The sequence below is a fragment of the Quercus lobata genome, chromosome 4 (genome assembly GCF_001633185.2).
Source record: "Quercus lobata isolate SW786 chromosome 4, ValleyOak3.0 Primary Assembly, whole genome shotgun sequence".
Taxonomy (NCBI): Eukaryota; Viridiplantae; Streptophyta; class Magnoliopsida; order Fagales; family Fagaceae; genus Quercus; species Quercus lobata.
The window spans coordinates 61,317,222-61,335,320 of NC_044907.1; the positions used below are offsets into that span (position 1 = coordinate 61,317,222).

Below are 18,099 nucleotides of genomic sequence, written 5' to 3' on the forward strand. Positions count from 1 at the left end.
GAATGATATCTACTTTGTTAACTAACTAAAGTTGAAATTGACCATAAATGTATATTCGGACTGAAACAAAGACACAAAAATATGGCAAGTCCTGTTAACGAAAGATTTAACAGCATTGCCAACATCCCATCCAAAAAAAAAAATAGCATTGCTGACATAAAAGAGACAAAAGTGAGATGTGAACGCATGAAAGTCAGACAAAGGCCAATATCATGCGTTGTATACCATAAAACGTGCGAGTTGTTCGATCGCGAGAGAAATGCACAAGCATACACAGCCATACACTTTTCTTCTAAAAAGAGAAATGCACAAGCATGCGTGGCCCAGAAACAAAAAAAATGCAAGCATATGTGCACGTGTTTTACATGCTTTACATAAAAAGCGTAACTTAATTTTGAAGTTGTCGTAGGTTGTGGTTGTGGAACCGTGGGCTTCTCCCAGCCATCAATTGAACAGGCAAAATACGCGCATTATGTCATCGACGGCTCAACTTTTGTAAACCTATAAGATATATCTAGATTTTCTTAAGCTTGCCTTAATATATTCCACCAATTTTAACACAAACTTTCACAATAAATTCAACAAGGCTATGTTTGGAAACTTGCATTTTGTTAAATATATTAATAACGCAATGTGTTATATTATGTTGTATATGCTAAAGTGGATGCGGAAGGTGAAACATAGAATATGAATATCGATAACACAAGGGTTACATGGTTCAGCCTTGTTAGCCAACGTCCATAGAGGAATCCCTTAAGGACTACATTTTTATTATATAAGATTGTAGTACAATAATCTGTATTACAATGAACCCTAACATGAGTATATATAAACGACTAAATCTTAGACTACTAATACAAGTAGTAGTTGGCTTAGGCCTATTACATTGGGCTAATATGTTTAATATATCTCTAACACTCTCTCTCAAACTCAATGTAGAAGTTCAATGAAGGCTTGAGGTTGGATAAGCATGAGAAGATCCCTTAAAGATGCCTTGAAGAATGCTTTTGAAGAAACAACGATGAAGAATGTACCAATTGATCAATTTTGGAGCTTCAAATGAAGAAACAGAGTCTAAAATCAGAATCTACACAAAAAACTGAGCAAGATAGGCCATTTTAGAAGTTTTAACTTTTGATCAAAGGTCAATGCAAAAAGTCAAAGTCAACAAATGAGTCAAAGTCAATGGTCAAGCACTAGCCACGGTCTACGGGTCAGATCCGAGAAATCTAGGTCAGGTCAATCCAGTTCAGCAGAATCAATGATGATGTGGTGCTAGCTTTTTGACGTGGTGAGACTTGCATGGTAGTGACATGGCTAGGGCTTAGCTGGCTCTTGCTGACATCAACAAATGACGTCATGGATGATGTCAGAAGAAGGCTAACGTAGTTCTTTGGCATCTAAATGACGCGTGAATGGACTTCGTCCAAGTGGCACGTGAGAGTGTGTGTAGGGTTGTATGTGTTCCAGATTCTCTGGTTTTGTAGAGTGGTGGATACAAGGCATTCATGGCAGCTTGTGTCCAAAATCCGATCTGTGGGTCAAGAATCCTTGGTGGCACGTGGAGTAAGAATCGGAGCATTGACCGTGCATGGGGGCACATGCTATTGCCATTGGAGACCAGGTTCTTAGGTTTTCATTGCGAGAGGCTGTGGAGCACTCTTGTGTGGTTGGTTTCATCAGGCGAAGGTTGGATTTGCACGAATTTGAAAGGGGAGGCATGACATGCTTGAGAGATTAAAGACTTGGCGGCAAGACAGCACCTAATTGGAAGACCTCATCGTAGCTCGCTCCCTCACGAACTGATGATTGCTCACTCATCGTTTCTCTAGATATCTATTTTCCTACAAGTGATGGAGGTATTCTAAGAACCTAAGTTGACGGCCTCTCTAAAAAAGTTAAACAATTAACTAGGAGAGACAAAAATAAAAGAGAAGGAAAAGATGACTTACCAAGTAAAGTAGACTGTTTCCTGAAAGGTGACGGTCTCAGCAAAAGGATGGTAACAAAGGCACGATGATGTGAGCAAAGTTCTTGAAATGACGAGTTCTCTGATGATCAACAATGATGAAATAAGAGAAAGTGAGGAAGGAAGAGAGGTATATATAGGATAAAAAATGCACAGAAGACGAAGCAACACCCTCGTCCAGAAACAAGGCCAATTGGCTTGAGCCACGTGTTCTGACATTTATTAATGGCTGCTCAAGGAATCAATCAATAAATACCCCTTTAACTATATATATATATATATATATATATATATAGATAAAATAAAAGAAATACAAATCAAACTCCATAACCCGTCAGCTAGAACTGACGGGGTTATGGAGTAGGGGGCAACTGATAAGTAGAATTCTTGAAGTAAAGCCAATGAACTTGTAGTAGCTAATGACTTTGCTTACATGCCTGTAAACGACTCTAAAAGATTGACAATCCATCTCGAGACTGGCGGTACGCCTAAGAGTTGTCAGTGTATGGAATAGAGATGACCTTAAGGTATTGATGGAAGGAGAAGTTGACGGGTTCAACATGATTTTTTCTTGATCTAAATGCATAAGTATAAAAGGAAATATCTTGTGCCCCACGCTTAACCCTAATCAAGAAGACTCCTACAAGGAAAGGATTCTGCAAGATACGCGAATTAAGGAGGTTCTCTCTCACAAGGAAACATCTTCTTAGCCAAGGAACTAGTGTCAATCCTACTCTACTATAAAAACCCCAAAACCCTCACAAACCAAGGTACGCATAATTTACTCCAACTCTGGCACTCTAGAGTTGTGAAAAGTTTTCTGACTTAACCTTTAAAGGGCCTTTAGTCGGTACCGCACTGGTACTCTTCTAGGGTTTTCTTTGTCTTTATTTCGCAGGTCTTACTTCGAGCATGTGAGTATTGTGCGACTTACTGACGATTTTCAGCATCATCAAATAGATAGATAGATAGACACACACACACACACACACTAGTTGCTAAACCATGCGATGCATGGAAATAGCTATTGGATGAGTTTCAGGAAAAAAAAAAAAAAAAACCATTATTTTTGAGTTGGAGTAGTAAGCAAAAATGCATAATTTTTTTTTTAAAAAAAAATGATATTGAAAAAATAGCACAAAGTTTTACTAATTAGGAAAAAAAAAAAAAAGCAATGTTGTTTATATATATAGATGCATGAGAATAGCTACTGGATGAGTTTCAAGGGGGAAAAAAAACCATTATTTTTGAGTTGGAGTAGTAAGCAAAAATGTATAATTTAAAAAAAAATGAAAATGAAAAAAATAGCACAAAATTTGATTAGTTAGGTAGAAAAAAGCAATGTTGTTTTATATATATACACACTAGTCGCTAACCCGTACAATGCATAGAAATAGCTATTGGATGAGTTTCAAGAAAAAAAAAAAAAAAACTATTATTTTTGAGTTGGGAGTAGTAAGAAAAAATGCATAAAATTTTTTTTTAAAAATGATATTGAAAAAATAGCACAAAGTTTTATTAGTTAAGTAGAAGAAAATAATGCTTTTTATATTAGTTTTTTGTGGGAAGGAATAAAAGATAGAATGTTGCATCTCTAGTTTATATTAGTATATACAAGGTAGGTTGTAATATATATATATATATATATATATTGGATATACCAAAAGGTGCATATTGAAAGATCATATCTCTTCATATTGGATATATCAAAAGGTATCAATTGAAAGGTCATAACCCTTCATATTAGATATATATGAAAATGTGCCTATTGACCTAAAATGTATCTATTGAATGAAAACGTGCCTATTGACTGAAAATGTGTTTATTGAATGAAAAAATGCATACTAACTGAAAATGTACACCTTGAATGAATAAGTACCTATTGAAGGGTCATAATCATTTGAGTATAAATAGTGGTTTATATTCATTTGGTAACTTTTCTCAATTTCTTCTCTTTCATCTTTCTTAGAAACACAAGAAAGTCTTCTCCAAAATTGCTATTTGTAGAACCCAATAAACTAGGTGGTATATGTGCTTGTTACTTTGAAGTAGTTCGTTCATTGCCATAGAAATCAATTATCTAATCAGATTTTTGGTGTTTTAGGGGAGAAGATAAGAAATTATGGGACTGAGCATCAATGTTGAAGCTATAATGGCCTTTTGATGAAATTTTCTTTGCACTTGCATGGAAGCCATTAGTAAGTAATAGGTTTCTTCACAAAAATCTATTAAGGGGAAGCTAAATCAAGGCTTCGTTGAATGTATAATTTGGCAAGGTATTCTTTTAGTGTCAGATTGAAGATTAAAGAATAAAAGATTGGAAGCGTCAAGTTTTATTTGCAAATATCAAGAAGGCAAGGGGATCATAGCTGGCTATCATAGGTGCGAAACTTTGGACAAGGTGGCCATTAATTGTCTGGCTGTCAAAGCTCTGGAACAGTAAGAAACAAAAGATTTATAAAAATTATTATTATTCTAGGTAATGCTGAAAGTAGAGGCCTTATATCAGAACATAAGAGTTCCTAGATGGCTTACTCACCTAGGCTGGCAAATGGAAGGAATATGGTTTAGAATGGCTGATTAGAGAGTGCTTAAGAAAACAGGTGATCTTGGGTGGTAGAGCACAAACAAGGTTTGAAATTAGGACTACTTGCTTAAATACTATAGCAGAGAGGAGTTGGGTGTTACTAATATTTTAACACCGAAATGAAATATTCAAGTTACATATTTTAGCATAGCAAAGAACTTTAGTTTTTTAGTTGGGATTGTTGTGATTGGAAAATATAGCAATGCCAAATTATGATAAATAAAAATATTAATATTTTAAAAAACAAAATAGAAAAACTTTAAGTATACACGTGAGCGCGTGCTTAAAGGCTAGTTAGAATTAAAGATCATTTGGGTGAACAGTGTATTCATACTTGTGGTGTACTGGTATGGATTGTTATGTTAGTTTGTATTAGACTACTTAAAAAAAAAATGTATGTCCATATCTAGTGCCAGTAAGTGAATCTTGGTTCGAGTAGAGAAGCAATTCAGACAAACATTAGATGCTAACAGACCATGGGGCTAAGCTCAGACATAATACGACAATTACATCCCTATAGTCACTATCCTTGAAGCAGTTTTTAGTGGTTCTATATGTGAAATTCAATAGCACAAAAAGGCATAATGATACAAAAATTTTCAAGTAATTAACTAACATTTTGACAATATCAATGGAGTAGATAAAAGAAAACTTGGCATATTGTTTCTAAAACAAAGGAAAAGGCAATGATTAAACAAAAGAACAATAATGGTACAAAATCTGGCTATCGAGAACTATAACCAGTTTAGTTGAAATCCTAGGCTAAACGCCCATGCTACAATGCATTTCCATTGCTGTACAATTTGCTCTGTATTGCAATTCAGAGTAGGAAGGATACACATCACGTGTGAATATTTATGTAAAATTTAAATATTACTTAAATTCATTGAAAAATACAAACCTCCTGTCTTGAGTGATACCCCTGCCCCCTTCACACTTTGAAAGTCCTTTCCACAATCGTCAAAATTGAAAATGAATTTAATATGGAGGTGGGTAATAAGTGTTGTGTTTATGGTTAAAAGCTTTGTAGTTTGTAGTGGGTTTTTTGAATAACCATAAAGTAGTGGCTGATCTTGCGAGAGTGCTCCTAGTTTTTAGGTAATGTTTTAGAGGTGTATTTTTACCGGATTGTTCTTCAATTTTTTTTTTCCTTACTTAAACGCAGGGTGTAGAAGAATTTTGGACCTAACGAAATGTCCATTCCAAACAGAGAAAGCCCCTTAAATCCATTTAAGGGGTTCTCCGGTTTGGGATAAAAAATGCTCCTACATCTATATGTTTAAATAGAGACAAACTAAATGATAATTCGGTAAAAATACAACTTTAACTCTCATTAAAACATTGCCTAAAAAATGGGGCTACTCCGCTATTGATTTTCAAATTTCTTTATCCATTTATAAATTAGATTCTCAAAATAAAAATTATATATGTAAAATAAAAACATAGATTTTTTTTTTTTTTGCTACAAAATAGGACCACTAAAAAAAAAACAAAACCCTCATTGCATGCATGAAACACGTGTGATAAGGCTAATGTGTGCGTGTGTGTGTATGTGTATACTACTATTTAAAAGGCTTCTCCTATTTGGACCATTTTTTTTTTTTTATTCAAAATATCCCTACACCCCTAGGTTTAAGTAGAGACAAAACTAAAGGACAGTTTGATAAAAATACATATCTAACTTGCACTAAAACATTACTTACAAAATAGGAACACTCTTCCACTAACCTACTTTTTCAAAGCAACTATACATTTTTTTTTTTAAATAAATACAAAAATAAGTTAAACAACCCAGCAATGTTGTTTTTTTCCCTATAAAAAAAAAAAAGAGAAATGATATGTTCACAACATTTTTACAACAAATCCTAAGTAGTAGGTTGTTACTTGTTGTTATTGTTGGGGTAAAAAAGTAATCTTAGTGTTAGGTTCAAATTTGAACAAATAACAACTAACCACCTATGATTTGTTCTGAAAATGTTGTAAAAATATTGTGGATGTAGCACATCTCTAAAAAAAAAACTAAAGTGTGTGTGTGTGTGTGTATATATACACTACTATTTAAGGGGCTTCTCCTGTTTGGACCATTTTTTTTTTTTTTATTCAAAATACCCCTATACCCCTAGGTTTAAATAGAGACAAAACTAAAGAACAATTTGGTAAAAATACATGTCTAACTTGCACTAAAATATTGCCTACAAAATAGGAACACTCTTCCACTAACCCACTTTTTCAAAGCAACTATAATTTATTTTTAAAAAAATAAATATAAAAATAAGTTAAACAACCTAGCAATGTTGTTTTTTTCCCTATAAAAAAAGAAAAAGAAATGATATGTTCACAACATTTTCATAATATTTTTACAACAAATCCTAAGTAGTAGGTTGTTACTTCTTGTTATTGTTAGGGTAAAAAAGTAATTTTAGTGTTAGTTCAAATTTGAACCAGTAACAACTAACCATCTATGATTTGTTTTGAAAATGTTGTAAAAATACTGTCGATGTAGCACATCTCTAAAATAAACACCCCACATTTATCCAATAACAAAACTAAATATAAAAATAAATAAATAAAACTAAATAGGGGCAAAATTTGGTAAAAATGTTTTTTTAACTCCCATGTAAAACACTATTTACAAAATAGGACCACACTCCCAGTACACTCACATTAGTTTACAAACTCAAATTGCTTCTTTTTCAGTTCTCCAATTCTCTCAATTCTGTGCTCTTTCCTCCAACTCCAATGGACAATTTGGACTTTAGACTTGAAGTGTAGTCAATGGCAAAAAGTAAGTATTTGTTTTCCTGTATTTGGTTTCCTTACTTTGTTATCATTATCCTTTTCATATCATTATTTTTTCTTTTCTTTTCTTTTATTTGGTCAGTTTGATGAGTGTTTAGTATTTTCTCTAATTAATAAGTCTTTTTTAAAGGGTGGGAATGATAATACAATCTTCATTCCTATAATAATAAGAAATGGTGGGGTAGAGTCGATAAGCAAGTAAATTTCTAAATTAAATTCATTAAGAAATAGAAATAGATAAAAAAATCCGAAACAATCTCAAAAAAATTCAAATCCCACGTACAATTACAAACCCACTAGCCACTACGGCACTACCACACCCTCCAACAGAGAATCGTGGAAATCATGGGCATGGTCTTTCAAATACATTCAAGTAGTTTTTGGATAAATATAACTGTTAATAAATTTTTTTAATTCAAAGTTCAAAAAATAATAGAAAATACTATAAAGTTGCTTCCCACATTTCCTTCAAAAAAAAAAAAAAAAAAAAATTCAAACTTCCTTAACAGTTGCTATGGTTAAAACTACCGTCATCTGTTTATTAAAAAAAATTTGTTATCTATTTTTGTTTTAAATATTAATTTTAGTTTAATACATGGGCTTTTTTTCTTTCTACTATGTTCTTTTGAGTGTTATAAAAAGTGAACAAATCCATTAACTTATTTGGAGCTTTAATTTTAGATTCAATTTGTTCATGATGAATTGTTTTATATTTAGGCCAAAACATCAATTTGTTTTTAGTTTTGGCTTGGATTGAACCTCAAGTCTCTTTGAGCTAATTGGAATTTGGAAGGTGGAACCCACGTGAAATATTAATTTGTTGTGTTTAAATGATGCAGTATCACCATTGGTTGATTTTGAGATATTAGTAATCTGTATTGCTTCTTCTCATTTCTCTATTTTTTTTTTCCTAATAAAATTTAAAAATACATAGCTACAACCATCGGGTTTTTTGGATAATGATTTGTTTCATTTTCAAACATTGCAACTCACATGGGACTCAAAAATGTCAATGCACTGATACCAAAAGGCTAGGAAACCAGAGTACTTCAATTTGGGACAAATGAAAAATTATACCACTAAACCCACAAAAAAAGAAAAAAGAAAAAGAAAAAGAAAAAAGAATCTCATTGCAAATTAAAATGACAGGAATAAAATGCATTTTGAAAGAGATTATAACATAGTGATTAGACTGATTGCTGGAGTAATTGATGGTGGTGATACTACCTTCATCTATTTATTAAAAAATTTTGTTATCTATTTTTGTTTTAAATATTAATATTAGTTTAATACATGGGTATTTTTTTTTTCCTACTTTGTTCTTTTGAGTGTTATTAAAAGTGAACAAATCCTTTAAATTCTTTGGAGCTTTAATTTTAGATTCAATTTGTTCATGATGAATTGTTTATCAATTTGTGTAACAATACGATTTTCAATTAATTGAACCTGTTACACTTTAGTTTTATTTTTCTCAATCTCATATCTTTCATATGAAATTAAAATCAGGAAAAGATTTAATGGGAGTGCCAAGCGTTATTAAATTGAGATCAATTTTTTTTTTTTTTTCTCAAAAATTGAGATCATGGATAAAGGCCGTGAGATTAGACATTACTCTCGACTTAGCCTCATCTCCCATTGTTCTCTCATGTAACCTCTTTAATCTGTTCTGCATCTCAGTGTCTTCCATTACTCTTCTTAAGCCTTCTTCAACATCTTTTCGTCCAAACCCATTGAGTTGCAACCCAATTTTCCACACTTCAACAATGTACTTATTATTTATGAACTGGTCCCCTGCCACTGGATAGCACAAAAGTCGCTTTTGGCATTGTATGGCTTCCATTGTTGAATTCCATCCACAATGTGTAAGATAACACCCCACAGCCTTGTGTCGCAACACTTCCATTTGGGGAGCCCATGAAACTACTTTGCCTTGAAATTTAATGGCCACTCTCTCCAAATATCCAATTGGTAGCCCTTCACGCCATGTTGACCCTAGCACCCATAGAAATGGCTGTCCTGATGCCTCTAGAGCCAATGCTAGATTCTTAACTTTACCTTCTCCAATAGGGCTAACCCAACTTCCAAATGAGATGTAAATAACAGAGTTAGACTTTTGCTTGTCTAGCCAATCTAAGCAACTCTTATCTTCTTCCCAAAAGCTGGGGTTCTTGGACATTACATGGTTAGACAAAGGTCCAATAGAGAACACACGTGGATGATCTTGAGAGCTTTTGACCGATTGAGCATGTTTTCCATCTATGTATTCATCAGGAAGGGAATTCACTAGGAGCCATCTAAGAGTTCTTGATCGGTCCAAGGTTCTGGTCCAAAATTTGAATCTTGCTTTTCTTGCTGGAAGAGTTCCAATCAGCCATGGTAGATCTTCTGTAGATAGCATTGGTTGATTTGGTAAAAAGCAAATTCTACCTAGATGTTGGGGAATTCCTGCCAAAATATCAAAAAAAGATTATAATGTAGTTAATGAGTCAAAGATTTATTTCATTCAGCAACATGCCCATATTTTTTGAACATCAAACAAATAAGCGTATGGGTAAAGATAATAATTGAATTTAAAAAGTGGCCAATAACAATAGCTAAAGATATGACTATTCAGAAAAATTGCTAGACCCGCCAACAAGCCTGACCCAATCTATGTAGGTCCATTAAGTGAGGTAAGTTGGGTTGGGTGGATTAGATAGATAACTTAGTTGATCGGGTTGAATAGCATGTTAAGATATTCTAACTTGCCACAATCCAACCCGTCCACGTGTGTGTGTATATGGGTTAGGTTTAAGTTACTCTTGATGTAATTTTCAGTAATGTTACACCACTCAATTTTTTTAGTTAGATGTAAATTTTGATAAATCTACTGTTGAATTATATTATCTTCGTATATTCTCTATACTTACAAAATTTAAATATGATCAAGATCAATAGCCAAAATATCAATTAATTATTTAAATTCAAGTTTTTGTAGTTTAAAATAATACATAAAAGATGAGTTTATGGATTGAATGGAAAATTACATCCGATTGGCATGCTTATTAAAAACATATAATTCAACGATTGGATTTTCAAAATATGAATTGGATAACAAGTTATTGGGTGGTGTAACATTACTTAGAATTACACCAGGTGTAGCTTGAATCTAGCCTATATATATATATATATATATATATATATATATATGCACCCCCTTTATTTCTCTCATCTCTTTCTCTTTCTTTTTATTTTTTTTCATTTTCACATTTTTCTTCCCTAATAAACTCTAGCCGCTCTCTTTAAGATGTTGTTATTATTCTTACTTTATGTACACCTCTAATTTCAGATTCTTAAATGTTTTTCATTTTAGTGTGATAAAATTTCAGTCATTTATAACAAAAAGTATGTAATATTTGTAATTATTTTTAATAAAAATTGCAAATTTTTCTTTTCTTTTTTTACTTAAGAGAGTAAACAATTATCCAATTAAATTAAAATAATTTCATCTAGTCAATTGAATTTGCCAACCTGTCCAACCCACTCAACCTGCTAAGTTGAAAATGTTAAAATTTTCAACTGACCAGCCAGATTTATAGATTGGTAGGTCAGCAGCAGATTGGAATAATTCCAACCCACTATTAGCGGATTGGTTAAAAATATTACCCTTCACTTGCCCAACCTGACCCATGTACACTTCTAACTAAAGATATAGAAATGAATTAAGTTGAGCTTGGAATAAATTGATATTTTTCACTTACAATATATTAATGGGATTTATTTTCTTAATTTTTGAAAATTATATTAGAATGTATTCATTTTTATTTTTATTTTTATTTTTTTTTGAGAAAGTGATAGAAAAAGTTAAGCACGAAGTAATGCAAATTATTTAACGTTGACCAATTCTGGTGTCATGGTATTGACAAAAAAAAAAATAATAATAATAATAATAAAAACGTTTCCCTTAAAAAAATTTTAGAGACTAACTACTGTGAAGTTCTTAAATTTCTATTAATTTATTTGAAAATAAGTGAATTATATTTTACCAGAATATTATCATTTTAAATTTTAATTATATTTAAGTATCTATTTAAATTATTGATGATGTGAGAAAATTTGAATAAAATAGATGATTAAAATTTTAAGAACTTTTAGAATGAAGATACCATAAAAACACTAGAGAATCTTGGTCTAAATTGGGAAATTATTGGGTTACAAACAGAGGCGCTGTCTGAAGGGCAATAATTCGTGAAGATGGGTTAAAAATGTTACTTCGCACGTGCAATATGCACCAGCACTCAATCATCTTTACTGGTCAACTTCTTATTGAAATCGTTGAAGCACGTTAGTCATGTTAGTATAAAGATTTTCCCATGTGGCATCTTCTAACAAATCACCGATACTTTTGCTGCCAACTTCTAATGATAGCCAATCATAGCACTCGACAAAAACGGATAAGGAAAGGAGAGAGGGACTAATAGAGATTTTCCCATGTGGCATCTTCTAATAAATCACCGATACTTTTGGTGCCTGACTTCTAATGATAGCCAACCATCAGCAATCCAGAAAAAGGGATCAGGAAAGGAGAGAGGGACTAATAGAGATGTGAAAAAAATTATAATTTTTTTTCAATACATTGATTGTTGGATAGATCGATTTGAACTCTTATGTTCTGTCTAGATTAAGGGAAAATATGGTAGAATTGGCTTAAAATTAACTTATTTTTAGTTAAATCTACTTTACTTTCCTCTACTTGCCCTTCCTTTCTCCTAACTCAAACAAGCCCTTAATGTCTTTGTTAAAAATACAAGAGGTGTCAACTAATTAAACTACAAAACTCATGATATATTTTTCATAATAAATTGATCAACATAATGTAACCGGTGTTAATAAAAATTTTGTCATAAGAGATCCATTTAAAGTTGATATTTTTGTAATTAAAACTTATCACGTTTCTAATTGTAAACAAAAAAAATCAAAAACAAAAAATTTATAATTATATCTCCCTAAAATCATTCATTCTCCAATTCAATATTGAGATAGTCAACTTTTCTTAACAAGGCCCATAAATATTTTATAATCCCTCTCAACACTTGACTTCAAATTTTCGTATCTCAACATATGCCATGCGCTTACAACTTCACCTAGGAATAAAAATATATTAAATTATTAATCTAAAAAGAGGTTGCAGGTAATTAGTTTCTAACCTGTATCAGAAACAAGACCTGTCCGGACCATGTCTGGAATGGCTGCAATCATTTCATAAGCGGCAAACATGACAGGCCAAAATCCAGCAACGGGGACTCTGCACCGATTGGCTACTTCAATAGCCCATGATGCCAACAAATCAACCACCACACATACAACTTCACCATCCTCAACAAGCTTATGAATCATGGCTTCCAAATGGACAGGCATGTTTTTCTCCATAGCCATTTCAATGGCAAAGAAATCACGTGGGGTGTCCTTGTCTAGACCATCTGGTATTGGCATGCACAAAATCTGGTCTTTTGGTTCTATACTTGATGCAATCTGATGGTGAATGAACTCGGGAGTGATCAGGATTGTCTCAAATATTTCACGGTTATGGAAGGCAGAGGCTAGCTTAAGCATGGGAGTAACATGTCCCTGTGCAGGGTATGGAACCAAAATCATCTTTGCTTTCTTTGTGCACTTCATATTACCCATCTCTTATTCCCCTCCTATGACAAATCAAACTCAACTTCTATTCTGTATATGTGGTTTTTTGTACGCATTCAAGCCCTCTAACCAAATCCCAATATATAGAAGAGAGAGAGAGAGAGAGTCAACTAAGCATGTGCCCAAAGACGTGCTGAAATACGTTATAAGCCAACATGGCCAGTCTTTTTTAACAAAATGTTATATAAAAGGATGGGAATAAAATTCTAGCACTTTTGTTGCTTCCGAAATTGACTCACTAGTTACTTGTAATTTTGCCAAAGCATAATTTTAGGATAATTATCTTCCCAAACTTACTTAATTATGTAACACTTTTTTAGAACTCGTGTTTGTCAAATTTAAACTCTAAGTGAAATTTAAGCTTACCAAACTCTAGTTCTAAGCATTATATTAGTACTTGGAATCCGAGTTTGACAAATTTGGTGTTACGTAACTAAATAAATTTGGCCAAACGTGTTTCTCATGAATTTTTAATTAAATTATGCTATTTGGCAACAAGGCCACTAATCACTCTAGAGAAGCAATAAATGTAAAGGAGTACAAATGCTGTACGAAAGGGTGTAATTAAAATTTAAAAACAAGGTGTAAAGTTCTATCCAAAGGAAAAAAAAAAAAAGGTGTCAGTTAGGCTAAGCGGCACCCATAAGTTTTCTGATTGAGGCATGGGAGCTTTTATTCCAACACGTGACAGCATTTCATGTCACAAGCTTCAACTTTTAGGTTGCTTATTTGATCATCCACTTATTTGAAATAATAACTTCCTGCCTAATCAATCTTTAGGTGAATGGGTCCCAATTAGTATTCACTCAGACGTGGAGGCTATATTTTATGCCTATTTTGCACTTTTTGGTTCCCTTTTGGATGCAATAGAAAGAAGTTTCTTTATGTATCTTTTTGAAAATTAAATTAGACGCACAGACACAGAAGAATGAGTTTTAAATTACCATTAGATAGCAAAAAGAAAATGCTATTTTCTAATTTGGGAGTCGTGCCAGTGGCAGAAGCAAAGGGATCGATTCGATCCATGAGAAGATTATGTCTCTTAACTTTTATTGATTTCATTCCTTTATATGCATTTGAGTTGTCTATATCTATATCAATTTTTTTTTTTTAAGATAGTTTTAATTTATGGCGTCCATTCATGATGATATCAATCAGTTTTTTATGTAGGCCAGAAATGAACCACAAATATCTTATTCTACCATTAGAGACTTTACCAGTTGAGCTAATTAAAACTCACTATCTATATCTATATTTATATCTATATTTATACTCTTTAATCTTTGCTACTATTTAAGCTGTGAACTTTTTTTTTTCTTTTGAATCTTGAATATCCTAAATATCCCCTCTAGGTTTTTAATTAAGGGGGATAAATTCGTAAAATAAAATCCCACAATTTAAAACTCCGCACTAAACCCACATTCTCATAGTTTACAACCTCCTTAACTCTTATCCTTTTCGAAATTTAAACTCACACACACTCTATTTTCTCTTCTTACTTCTTTTACCTTCTCTTTTATTCATTGTTGGGGATGTTTTGCTACAAGGGCAAAAAATGCAAGATTAGCCCAAATCTTCCCTTGGGTTCTTTAAAAATGTTTATTTGTGGAGAATCAAACCTTAAAATTCTAAATGTATAATGAACAAAAAGCTAATAGTACTTTAACAAGAGAGAAATCAAAATGCCATAATTGAAATACATGAAAATGTAGAAAAAGTGCAAAGGCCCGAAATTTCGATCCACAGTCAATGAGAAGAGGAAATTGAAAGAGGTTGTAAGGAAGAGAGGGAAGGTTCCCTTGTACCTATATTTCCACCCTCAAGCTTTAGAATTGTGAGGATGTTAGCTAGTTGAATGACCTTTTGCTTTAAAGTTTCAGCTCTGTGGGGAAAACGTGGTTGATTTCTTTAGCTGAAGAAAGACTCTTGTATCGTTTAAACCATGGTTGCTTTTGAATCTAATTGGGGCCTTTTGTATTGAGTTTTGGGTGCTCTAAGTGATTGAGTTTGGTTCAATAAAAAAGGCTTTGAACCCTAAGGTTTCAATCAACAAGGTTATGGTAAGATTTGCTTTAATTGGGTAAGAGGGTTGTCTTGCTTTTTGCATAATTTGGGAAATAAAATGGCCTAAATTCATGAGTTGATGTTTCCTAGAGATGGCAGGTCCTTGGAGGCTGCATTTGGTTGCTGTAGCAGACAAGACTAGCCATTTAGGGCAGTTACATGTTTTAGGCAGAAAAAGTGTTAAGTAGAAAAGTTGGGTCACAGTCAGCTAAAACATAAAAGCTCTTTTGGGGTGGAAATTTAGGATACAAGACCTCATCCATGAGTTTGAGGTGCTACTAGTGTCCCTTGCTCACTTGGTAGCACGCATGGGCCGAGCTCAAGTAAAGATCCAAAAGAAACTGACCCATATCCTCCAAATCACACACTCTCAATTTCCCCAATATGTCACATAGGCTTGGGTCATACTTAAAATAATAAAATATAATATAATACATGAATTGAGCTCATAAGGAAGTCAAGCTTGGTTGAATCGGGCTTGTAAAAAATGTATCGTGAAAATGGGGGTATCAACATTCATCATGAACAAAAAAATCCCTATAGGCATTTCGAACCAAAAAAAAAAAAAAAAAAATTCTCTATAAGCATTCAACAAACTCAAATCCACCATAGATTTTGAGTGCACAATTATCAATCCAAAGGTATGTTTCTTAATTAATACAAAATGTGATTCCATTATATGAAACATTTTCTTTAATATTTTGTTCTACGCGTGATTCCATTATGCGAAACATTTTCTTTAATATTTTTTTCTACTTTGTAAACTAATTGGTAAATGGATGAGACTCCCATAGAAGCTGCGTTCAAATTCAAGCTGCATTTATTTCTTCCTTTCCTTTGGGGTTTGAAAACATGAGAGCCAAAATATTTTGTTCTACACATACGTGATTCCATTATGTGAAACATTTTCTTTAATATTTTGTTCTACTTTTAATCGAATGTGAGCTGAGAAATTAAACAAAGTTTATTCGATTTGGGGAGAAATTCTTTTAAGGTTTTGAAGGAAATTTATTATTTTTCAATATGTGCTTGGGTTTATCCTCATTAGACGGTCGGATCTTGGGTCCACCCTTGGTCAAGCTTTCAAGAGTCAACCTAAGTTAAATTTGATCAAAGTTGACGAAAAGCTCCAAATACATTAGATTTGATATAAAAACATGAAAAAAAAATGTGTATTTGTGAAGTTTTGAGTAAATTTGACCATAAATGTATATTCAGACTGAAACAAAGACGCAAAAATATGGCAAGTCCTGTTAACGAAAGATTTAATAGCATTGCCAACATTCAGCTAAAAAAGAAAAGAAAAGCATTGCCAACATAAAAGTGACAAAAGTGAGATGTGAATGCATGAAAGTCTGACAAAGGCCAATATCATGCGTCGTATGCCATAAAATGTACGAGTTGTTCGATCTCGATCAGCACTCTTAACTCTTATACTATGTTTGGATGGGTGGATTTTAGGGAGGATGGAAAAATTTGAGGAGAAAATAAGAGAGAAAATAAAAAAGGGTGTTGTTTGGTAAGGAGGGAGGGAGAGGAAAATTTTTGGTGGGACCTAGGCATTTTCCACCTGGGCCCACCTAAAACTTGTCTCTCCGGGTCCGTTTGGATGGAGGAGTGGAAAAGTGGGAGGATGGAAAATTGTGGGAGGATAGAAAAGTGGGAGGATGGAAAATATTTAGTTTTCTCTCTTGTATGTTTGGTTGGAGGGGTGGAAAAGTGGGAGGGTGGAAAACTCTTTTGTTTGGTTGGAGAGAAAAAGGGAATGATGAAAAATGTAATTTATATAAATTGACTATTATATCCTTGCTGTATAATATGTAAGAAATAAATTTATTTATACTTATTACATAATATTAAATTTATCACATCACATATATAAATTTATATTATTATTTTTATTATTATAATGTAAAAATTAGATCAGGTCACATTTGAAAAAAAAAAAAAAAAACGTTCAGGTCATGTTGAAAAAAAAAAGTTCAGGTCACGTGAAAAAAAGGAAAAAAAAAAAAAAAAAAAAAGAAGGAGAGAAGAAGAACGTTTCAGGTCACGTGAAAAGAAAAAAAAAAAGGAAAAAGGGAGGGCATTACCGTAAAATTGCACTAAGGCAGTTTTCCCCCCTTGCTTTTCCTCCCAATTTGGGAGGAAAAAATTTTGTGGGCCCAGGGAGAAAATTTTCTCCCTAGTTTTCCACTCCCCCTATTTTCTTTTCATTCCCAAACAGTGGAAAACTGAGTTTTCCACCCCATTTTCCCTCTTATATTTTCCATCCTCCCTATATTCCACCCATCCAAACACAGCCTCCAAGATGGAGAGAAAATAATGTGGGAGAAGTTTTATGGATAAATAACAAAATTACCCACTGCATTAATTTCGTCCCATTGTCTTCCCCCCCCCCCCTTCCTTTTTTTTTCCTTCTGCCTACTTTCCTGGGCGTCTGCTCCTTTTAAGGCATTATTATTATTATTATTATTATTATTATTATTATTTTCACTTTCTAAGAATGATGCCTACTCTTTTTTTTTTTTTTAATCCTTTTTTCTTTTGATTTTTGGGCTGCACGTAGTGTTATTTTTTTTTTTTTTTAATTAGACATGATTTTTTTTTCCTGGACATAATTTTTATTGTTTAATAAATTTGGGTGATTGTTTTTTTTTTTTTTAATTGTGCATCATTTTTTAACAAGGGTATATGAGTAAATTTATACAAACTCACTTTTTCCATTCCTCCACTTTTTTACTCCCAATCAAACAAAAAAAACAGAAATTAAAATCTTTTCTATCCTTCCACTTTTCTATCCTCCCATTTTTCCACCCCTCCAACCAAACACACCCTTACTCTCTTGCTCAATTCTTCCACGTTTGCCTACTTTTCTTCTTAAAAAAGAAGGGTTCCATTCGTAAGCAACTTTTTGACTCTTTTTTTTTACAATTTATTATTATTTTTTTGTAGTTTTATGTCACTATTTTTAATTTGGAGCTAACTTTATAGAGAGAAA

At 32.8% G+C, this 18,099-nt stretch overlaps 1 protein-coding gene across 1 annotated transcript; it reads right to left on the reverse strand.

Moving 5' to 3' along the window:
• Nucleotides 1-8,774: 8,774 nt before the first annotated feature.
• On the reverse strand, nucleotides 8,775-13,168 carry LOC115984040 (UDP-glycosyltransferase 82A1-like). Its single transcript, XM_031106918.1, has 2 exons — nucleotides 12,542-13,168; nucleotides 8,775-9,800 (listed from the first exon to the last, which is right to left on the reverse strand). The coding sequence occupies exons 1-2, from the start codon at nucleotides 13,020-13,022 to the stop codon at nucleotides 8,923-8,925; spliced, it is 1,359 nt and encodes a 452-aa protein (XP_030962778.1). The 5' UTR covers nucleotides 13,023-13,168; the 3' UTR covers nucleotides 8,775-8,922.
• Between the last annotated feature and the right edge of the window lie 4,931 nt (nucleotides 13,169-18,099).

What these genes read in the sequence shown, in the direction of transcription:
- LOC115984040 (XM_031106918.1), bottom strand. Translation starts at nt 13,022, where the DNA reads ATGGGTAATATGAAGTGCACAAAGAAAGCAAAGATGATTTTGGTTCCA. An exon ending in AGGTCTTGTTTCTGATACAG is followed by an intron (nt 9,801 to 12,541) that starts GTTAGAAACTAA and finishes ATATTTTGGCAG; the next exon opens with GAATTCCCCAACATCTAGGT.